The sequence below is a fragment of the Eutrema salsugineum genome, unplaced genomic scaffold, assembly GCF_000478725.1.
Source record: "Eutrema salsugineum unplaced genomic scaffold, Eutsalg1_0 scaffold_14, whole genome shotgun sequence".
Lineage (NCBI taxonomy): Eukaryota > Viridiplantae > Streptophyta > Magnoliopsida > Brassicales > Brassicaceae > Eutrema > Eutrema salsugineum.
The window spans coordinates 6,848,287-6,858,178 of record NW_006256877.1 but is presented as its reverse complement, the minus strand read 5'-3'; the positions used below and the strand labels follow the sequence as shown (position 1 = coordinate 6,858,178).

The 9,892-nt window shown below is 42.8% G+C and overlaps 1 protein-coding gene across 1 annotated transcript; it reads left to right on the top strand.

Annotated features, from left to right (window-relative positions):
• The first annotated feature begins 4,781 nt into the window (after positions 1 to 4,781).
• Positions 4,782 to 7,422, top strand: LOC112088450 (meiosis-specific protein ASY2-like). Its single transcript, XM_024158730.1, has 4 exons — positions 4,782 to 5,670; positions 5,741 to 5,875; positions 5,946 to 6,637; positions 6,712 to 7,422. The coding sequence occupies exons 1-4, from the start codon at positions 4,782 to 4,784 to the stop codon at positions 7,420 to 7,422; spliced, it is 2,427 nt and encodes an 808-aa protein (XP_024014498.1).
• The last annotated feature ends 2,470 nt before the right edge of the window (positions 7,423 to 9,892 follow it).

The window sequence follows — 9,892 nt, the reverse complement described above, 5'->3', positions numbered from 1 at the left end:
TTTAAAATTAATATTAATTAGTTAATTTTAAAATAATTTTCCGAATTAATTTAACTAATATTTTTATTATTAAATGGTGAAAATAATTCGTAGGAAATAAAAAGGTAAAATATCGTAGGAAAAACTAATCGCAGGATATTAGTAGGAATTTGGTCAAAAGTTTCTGACAAAAGTCCTACCAAACTGTCCGTAGTAAATTTCCTACGGACTTTTTCGTAGGAAATTTCCGACGACTTTCCTACCAATTAAAATTTCCGACGGCCGATTTCCTATAACTTACTTTCGTAGGTATTGGGTAAGAAAAGACTGTTTCCTACGCTTTAACAATGATATTTGCCGTAGGTTTTTGGCCTGCATTCTTGTAGTGTTTGGTCAATAAATCTTCAAATCCCTTCTCGTTTTTAGCTTTCTGGCAGGTTATTAGCTCCATGAGAATACCTCCAAAGCTCTAGACGTTTACTCTCCTAATAATTATTCTCGTCGCTTAAATACTTGAATTATCCGATTTAAATATAGATGAATAAAAAATTTTAATTAAAATTTTAAAATTATATACTATTAAATAAGAAGCACATTTTAAAAATTACTTTAAAAGCGTTTAACACTACAAAGAATGTCATTGGATAATATATAATTTTAATCAATTTATAAAGAAAGAATAGTGATTCTGAATATCTTTACATTTTGGTTCTCTGTTTTCGCCTCGTCAAACGCTGTTTAAATGAGATTGAATATCTTTTTATATCTTTCTTAATTATGGCTGGAATCTTCGACAACCATAACAAAGAAAAAAGTATCATGGGATGAAGTTGGTTATTCGAAAGAATGGTTTACGGTTTCGTTACACTTTGAGAAATCAAGATTCCTTTTGGTTTCTTGGACGCCGCAATATCTCCGAAGCAACACTCTTTTTAGGATGTCCGTCATAGATCTCTAAATTCTTGGATTTGGAGAAAACTCGTTAAGCCTCACGATCAAGCTGCATGAAATGAAATGGTGAATGCATGAAATATTGGCCGGATTTATAGCTTTGCGGGTGATGCTTTTCCTCGTAACCTTGGTATTCAGATGTTTGGTTCATTTTTAGAGATATTGTCACCCTTAACTCCGGGCGATGGAAACTTTCGAGGTCCTGATTGATATCCATTTGGTGCCAATCCCCCGATGTTTGCAAGCTTTCTTTCTTGGCACGTCACACTTGGGACCAGATTCGAACCAAATGATAAGGCACCCTAGTTCAGAACATGTGGTACGCTAAAGCAGTTCCTTGTTCCTCGTTTATTTTTTGGCCTGTGGTTAAGTTCCTTAAGGATCGCTTAGCTTGTTAGCTATTGGTTCTCATATCCGTCAATGAGAACAACCTCTCAAGCTTACATCCTTTTTGGTAAACCTGATGAGACTAGTTAGCTATTGGTTCTATTTTTGTCCATATCCATCATTTGCTTGGCCCTAAGGTTACTACAGATTGAATAGAAACGCTGCATTATATGAGATCTCAACAGCTTCGGCTTCTTGACAAGGTACTCATTTGTATGGTCTTCCAAGCCACGATAGACCATGTTTAGAGAGAATGAAATGGTCACCGCACCAGCTACTTTGGTGTCATTGACAAAGTGGTTCATGATCACATTATCTCGCTCCATTTCACGGAGATCACCAAAAGTACGAGGACCTTCTAAACCATTAGTACTCCATTCGAAACTAGCAATAGTTAAGGCTTGATTTGTTTCTCCGTTGTACTAGTTGGCTTTAGATTCCACTTCAGAAATTGTAAATAACCTAATTAATTTTTTCAATATATATATATATATACAAATAAATATATAATCATAATAATAATTGAAAAAAATCTTTTACATGGGTCGATAACCTGATGGAATGAAAAAGTCCATGTAACATATTTAAGATTGAACATAACAAGTAATACTCGACCAAGAAAACCTGTAAATTTCCGATCAAGTTTTTCGTTGGAAAGTCATCGGAAACACGTACTTTCGATGGTTTTCCAACAAAAAAAAATTGGTCAGAATATGAACCTCAGAAATGAAATTTTGTTGAAATTTTGTCGAAATTTTGTCGAAACATATCTGAAAAAGTCGTTTCTCGGTAAGTCATCATAAACGGTGGTTGGAAATTTCTCGGAAATTCCCGATGAATTTCTGAGAAAATAATATATTAATCAAAAATTCCTCGAAAAAATTCCGAGAACTTTTCGACAAAATCAACCGGAAAGTCACCGAAATTTTGCTGACAAAATATTATTAAAATATTATATTCTGAGAAATTTCCGAGGAGAATTAAAAAAAAAACATTAAAAAAAATATTTTTTAATAATTTTCAATTAACTACCATTAAAAGATTAATCATCAAATTTACATTTTTAATTCTATAACAATTTAGAATTCCAAAAAAATTTTGAGTTAACAGCTATTCTAATGGTACAATTTTATTTTAATTTCAAAAAGTAAAAAACAACAACTAAAACAAAAGCACATCTAATAATTTATAATCTAATAATTATAAGAAAAACATACTTTCCTCAAAAACTGATTCTTAGTAGAGTTTGAGAGTAACAAAGAAAGAGTTGTGAGATTGTTATGGCAAAACTTGTGAGAGTGGAGGAGGGAAAGTTACACAGTTTTATAGGCAAAAATTGATTTTCTAGAAGTTTTCCGATGATGTTGTCGGAATTTTTTCAGAAATCGTAAGTGATGTGACTTCACATGTTATCAAAAATTTGTCGGAAGCATTTAACAGTTTCCAAGAAATTTCCTACAAAATTCAGAAAATTGTCGGAATTTTGTCAGAACGGGTGATCGACCATTTCCGAGAAAATTCTGAGAACTTTGTTAAGCTCGTTGGAATCTTGTCGGATACACTAGTTTTAATAATATTTTATTGGAAAATCATCAGAACTATTTCGAGAACTTTTTGATAAACTCAACCAGAAATGTCAGCAGGCTTTTCCGACAAATTTCTGATGAAAAAAAAATATAAATATATAACTATCTGTTTCCTACAAAATTCCAACGACCTTTACAAATTAATTTTCCATATTACATAGGTTTTTTTAATAGTAAAATTTTGGATGATTTCCTTGAAAGTATCTTCGTTGCTAAAAAATACGAAAATTTTTCTACAAATTTTGCGACAAATATCTTAGAAACCTTTCCATCGGAAAATTCCGATTATATTCTGTGAGAATTCCGGCAAATTTCTGAAAAAATGTTTTGTTGAAAAATTCCAAGAATGCGATGTATCGCGTTTTCACGTGGGTCCATGGAACCAAGCTTCTCCTCTCTCAACGGAGGAACCTAGGATTCAGAGAAAATTTCTTATCTGAGAAAATTATTTTCGTCGAAAATTTCCAAGGAAATTCTAAAACTTTTCTACGCTCATCGGAAATTCATTGGAAACTCGTTGGAATTTTTCTGATCACATTTTTTGTCGGAAATACATATGTTTTCTTGTAGTGTCATGTTGGTCAACAGTTTTGGAGGAGAAACGAGAGCGACCCAATCATGAAGACAAGGCCATAGATGCCAAGATGCCATTACTGTAGCTTGCTTCGACCCAGATAAGAGAGTCAGATAAATGAGTTTGTGTGTAATGAAATACGGTGGCCACTGGGCAATATATCCATGGCCACAGTAACTCGGCTATGGATAAACCGTAGCAATAACGCAACATATTATCAGTGGCTGATGAGCCAAGGATTGTAAGTGGCCAACCGTATTATTATATATATTGTTGTATTGTATCCGCGTACGAGGTCACTTTGGTAAATATATCTAGGTGGAGCTCGGAAATTCTTGTTTGAATAGAGGTGAGATCGATATGATGTTTTCGAGGTGATAATACGAGGTCAAGTAAACGAGGTAAGAGTTGAAGATTTAAGTATAGAGTGTTTTAGTCTTTATTTCAGATTACGGATCCCGTAATAAATGAAGTTACATGGCTATTTATAGTGTTGAGATTAGGTTACATCTCGGTCAGACTAGCTTGGGCGGCCGGGTAGATAGACCTGACCGACCGTCTATTAAAACGTCGTGCTGGCGAGCTGTTTCATCTATGTCGACGTGGCGAGCTGTCTCATCCATGTCGAGGTGGCGAGATGTCCCATCCGTGTCGTGGTGGCGAGCTGTTCCTTTGATATGAAAAGGTCGTCTCCCCGAACGACCTCGTTTTAATCTTCGCGCATGGGCTTGTTGATCTTCGATCTTACTGGGCTTTCATTTCGCTAATGGGCCCGAACGAAATTACAAAAGGGGGCTGTGCTCAGCCCACCTACAACAATTGTCCCCCCAGTCCGTTGATGGAGATGTTACTTCGATATTCAATGCATCGAGCTGGAGAACTTTCATTTCGTTGGACCTCGATATCGAGGTGGAATCTTCGGAGTCGAGGTGATACTTAGAGGGAATGAAGAGTCGCAAATAGCCAACGGTCGTCTTAGGCAGCGAAGAGTCGCGAGTGGAAGCGTGATTCTTGGGAAGCGATGAGTCGCAAAAAGCAACGAAGAGTCGCGAGTGGAAACGTGATTTTCGGGACGCGCGTGAAATCTGCCACTAAATAAAGTACTGGGAAGCGTCCGCATCATGATTACTTTCCTCGGTAACTGCTGTTTTTTCTTCCTTATATATTCCGCTCTCCTTGTCTTCTTCTCATTTTCTTCTCCGTGCACAAAAGGTAATCTCGCTCTCCCTTCTCTCTAGAATTCCTTTCTCTCTCTAGAATTCGTCCTTTCGCTGTTTTATTTTCATCTTGTCCGACATCGAATAATGTCTTCGGGGGGTCAGCGCATCGAGTCTAGCTTAGAGTCTGGCTCTAGGTCTGAACAAGAAGCCTCTGGGAGTTCTAGCTCCTCTCCTGAGGTATCTTCGAGGTCCGATACCCAATCGGATCGAAGTGAGTCTTCATTGGTTGAATTGGCGGATCGAGTTCGTTCTGATGGGGCGTCTCCGCGAGGTGAAATTGCGACGTCTCTTCAAATAGTTCCTTTTGAGGAAGATGGTCGTGATGGGAGGGCTGTTGAGCATGTCGAGGAAGAGGTCGACGAAGGGGGTGAAGAAGAAGACGGTCAGGGCGGGGAAGAGGAACAAGACGAGGAAGCTAGACCTCGACGAAAAGGTTCCAAGCGCAAGGGGGCTATCAAGAATCGCTTGGAAAATATTCCGTCACAGATGACGGTTCAGCGCCTGGAAGACTTTAGATCGCGATATGGTTTTCGAGGCGAGTTGATGGCGCCGGGACCCGAAGATCGACCATGGCTAGCTCCAGAGAGCTGGGTCATGCTTTACGAGGCGTGGTTCAGTCTTTGTCATCTCTGGTTCCCCCTTCCGAGGTTGTTGACGGACTACGTCCACCGGAGGGGTATTGCTTTCTCGCAAATTCTCCCTGCGGGAATTCGATTTATGGTCGCAGCTCTGCTATTCGGGAGCGAGGCTGGAGTCGACGTCGATTTGCGTTTCTTCGAGGAGATGACCAACGTCCAAAAGAACAACTCGATCCCGGGCACGTACACCATAAAAGCCAGGAAGGATTGTTCCCTGGTTTATCCTGTCAACAGAACACCGAGCTGGGAGGCGTCGTTCTTTTACGCGAAGGTGGATGAGGCATTGGTTGTCGACACGACCAGGGATTTTAGAAGCGAGTGGAGCAGGAGCATCGGTAGATTATTAGTTTGGTCATACTTCGAGTCTCCCCTTGTCTTTTACTGATGTTTCTTTATCTTTCGCAGATCGAAACGTTCAGCTCGAAGCGTTCCCGGAGAACTATCACGAGAATCTTCAGAAGATCAGGGCTGTTGGGATACAACATTGGCCCGATATACATCGTCGAAGAGTCGAAGCTGCCATCACTCGTATCACGAACGGTAAGCTCGATATTTTTGACGCTTCTTCCGTAATCGACATCGCCTTAAACGTTTACTTTTTCTGTTTCAGCTAGTTGGAGGAGGGAGAGTAACCTGCTAGAAAGAGCTACTGCAATGGCTCCAATTCAAGTCAACGCGCCCAGTCTCGCTGCACGCTTGAAGGCAAAGAAGAGCGGGAGTAAGGATCGAGGTCCTTCTGCAGCTCGGCCTGCGCGCACAGATCCAGTGCCAGCCCAAGAAGAGGTCGAGGTCGTTCCTCAACCCGAAGTAAATCTCGAGACTGCAGCAGAAGGTGGGGTCGAGGCTCAGAGTGCCGAAGACCAAGTGTCTACTCGGCAAGTAGACGATGGAGCTGACGAAGCCACGCAGTCGGCGAGGCGCGAGGAGAAGAAACAGAAGAAGAGAAAGCGCGAGGAGAAGAAAAGGAAGGAAGAAGCTGAGGCTGCTCGCCTCGCCGAGAAGAAGAAGGTCGTCGAGGCTAAGGCGAAAGGTAAAAAGAAGAAATCTTCCGGGGACGGTGACGATGGCGGTCAAGTTGGAGCGGAGGCTGCGAGCAAACGGCCTAGGGTTGATCCAGCTGGCGACGACAAAGCCAAGGGGATCGACTGGAGCTTCAAGTTCGAATACCCCGAGTCGAGTGAACCGTTTGTCAACAACGTCGACAAATGTGCTGAGCTATTCGAGATGATAAGAGGCTCCACTTCCGAGGTCCCTCCCGGTACTGATGGGGCTTTCAAGGATATGGCGAGCTTCGCCTTCAAGGTATGTTTGGAGTCTTCTCTTTACGCTTTAATCATCTGTGAGCTCGACTGATATTCTTTTACCTTTATTTTCAGTTCATTGCGAGCTGTAATCGCGCGAGGGGACAATACATGCGCTGGCTCCGGAATGGTGCAGCTCGGCTGAAGGATGCCCAGGCTGCTGGGAAAAAAGCGGTGAAGGAACGTGACACCGCTATCGAGCAGCAGAGGGTTGCCGAGGATAACTGGCAAACGATGAAAAGAAAGGCGGAGCAGCTCGATGTCGGGGTGAAGGAGCTGACAGACAAGATCGAGGCGATGAAGCAGGAGAATCTGGACTTAGTCAACAATCTTCAAATTGTTAATGAGGCTAAGATTCAGGTCGAGAAGTCGATCGCCACCGAGGTCGTGCGGGCACAGCGACAGGCTGATGAGAGGATCGAGGCGGAGACGACCCGAATTTGGGCGGATGCTGAGGCAAAGTATTCAGGTCGCATCGATCGGTTGAGGATTCGGGTTGCTCAACAAGAGGCGATCGAGAAGGTTAAGCTCGATCTAGTTCAGGCTCGAGGTACGCTGGAATGCCTTGATTTCTTGAAGGAGCAAGAGATGTCTGAAGCAGAGTTGAGAGCCGAGCTGGAATTCTCGAAGCGCGATTGCGAACAGAAGCTTGATAACCTCAGCTTCACAGATCTCGAAGAAGGTGACTTGCCTCCGCCTTACCCTGAAACTTCGGATGGCGGTTCGGATCGAGATAATGCTGAGGATGAAGAGAACGACGAGGGCGGCAATGAGCCCGAAGAATAGATCCTATTCGCCTTTTTTCTTATCTGTACTTGCCTCCTTTTTTCTTTTTTTTTTTTTTTGCCTCGTTTGTAATGACCCGACCTATCTTTATTAATGAATGCTCTTTTTTCAAAGTATCAGCTCGCGATTTGAATTATAAAGAGAAAATAAATACGAGGTATACTTAAGAAAAACAAAACGAGGTGATAGATTCGAGATGATATACTTGATACGAGGTGAAAATTGGTTCAAAAAGATTGGAACGAAGTGAGAACTTACTTATTGGAACAATACTTACGAGTGATAGGCGCGAGACTTGACCTAAGAAAATAATGGATGCGAGGTATGAGATGCGAGATAAAACTTAGTAAAATAATAGGTGCGAGGTAAAACTCGGCTTAAGGGAAAAATAGGTGTGAGGTGATACTCGGCTTAAGGGGACAATAGGTGCGAGGTATGACTCGGCTTACCCTGTTTTATTTCATTAATCGTGTCCGAATAGTGAGAATGATCTCGACGTAGTTATTCGGGTGATTTAAGAAAGGATGCGGGACTGGTCCCGGCTTATTCTCTCACAATCGTAAGGTTTTTGTTCCTTAGGATTGATTAAGAGTTTGCATTGTAGAGAAATGCGTATTAGAGGATCGAACATCTAGCTAGGATGTCGATGTGAAATACGTCGAAGTGAAAGATGTCGAAGTGAAAGATGTCGAAGTAAAAGTTTGTATAAATAAAATTTTATTAACAGCTGTACCTCGTAAGAGGTTGCCTACGTACCCAACAAACTGGGATCAAGCCGATCGTAGTTCACATTCGAGATATAGCTCGACCGAGTATAGCTCGGTGAGCGTCTTTTTTTTTTTTTTTTTTTTTTTTTTTTTAGTAGTACCGCTTGATGTTCATCGAGTTCCAAGATCGAGGTATCATTTCGCCGTCCATCGTCATCAACTCGTAAATGCCAGGTTTTACAACGTTGGTGATTTGGTAGGGGCCTTCCCACTTTGCGCCTAGTTTTCCGGCGCGGTATTCTTCGGTATTCTCGAACACCTTTCGAAGAACGAGGTCGCCGGCTTTGAAGTGCCTTCCTTTCACGCGTTTGTTGTAGTATCGTGAGATTTGCTGCTGATAATTTTGCATACGTAACAGGGCGCGATCTCGCTCCTCCTCGAGCATGTCGAGGCTATCCTTCATCATTCTTCCGTTCTTTTTATCGTCTTGTGTCAACATCGTTCTGCGTATGGTTGGTAGGCCGACCTCGGCGGGGGCTAAGGCTTCCATGCCGTGAGACAATGAGAAAGGGGTTTTATTCGTCGATCTGCGCGGTGTAGTTCGATGTGACCATAGGACTCCGTCCAGTTCGTCCGCCCATAAGCCTTTCTTATCTTCGAGTCGTTTTCTGATGCCGTCGAGGATGGTTTTGTTGGTTGCCTCGGCCTGGCCGTTTCCTTGTGGATATCGCGGTGTAGACTTGCTAAGTCGTATTCTCCATTTGGCGCAGAAATCCTCGAAGACATCGGAGATAAATTGGGGGCCATTATCGGTGACGATCTCGTAAGGTAATCCGTGGCGGCAGATGATGTTCTTCCATACGAAGTTCTTCACATCGGTCGCCTTAATTTTGGCGTAAGATTCGGCCTCAACCCATTTCGTGAAGTAATCGGTGATGATAAGTATGAATCGTTTCTGTCGAGATCGAGGGAGTGGACCTACGATGTCCATCGCCCATCGCATGAAGGGATAAGGTGGCGAGGAAACAGCCAGAAGTTCGGCTGGTGCGTGAATCATTGGCGCATGTCGTTAGCATTGCTCGCAGCGAGCTACGACTCGATCGCAATCGGTAAGCATTGTCGGCCAGAAGTGGCCGTGATTCTTGATTTTTAGAGCAAGAGCTCGACCGTTGGAGTGATTTCCACACGCTCCTTCATGTGTTTCCCGCATGACATCGAATGTCTCTTCGCCGTGAAGACAATTGAGCAGAGCGCCCGTCGAGCTCCAACGATAGAGGTCGCCATGTGACTGAATGTATTTAGCGCTTCGAACTTTTAAGCGCCTCGCTGCCCATCGGTCGGGTGGGACTTGGCCGTCTGTAATGTAGAGCAAGATTTCGATCCTTCAGTCTTCGGTTGTTGGTTCTTGTTCGGCAGGCTCGTCGACGACCTCGGGGGGAGGTAACTCGATGGCGTCCAACCTGTTCGCTTCGAGTTCTCGAACTGCGCATACTCCTCGAGGTAGGAAGATGCTGGGGAAATCGATGCTTTCAACTGGGATTACGCGCCTTTGATGTGGTTCAGACGTCGATGTGAGGGCGGCTAGTGCATCTGCCGAGGTGTTGTCACTCCTCAGAATTCTGGTGAGTGAGAAAATTTCGAAGCGATCAGCGAGGCTCTTGACGGCTTTAAGATACAAGTCCATCCGGTCGTTTCTGGTGTCGTAATCGCCGCTATACTGACTAACAACGAGCTGGGAGTCGCAGAAAGCTTTGATTTTTTTG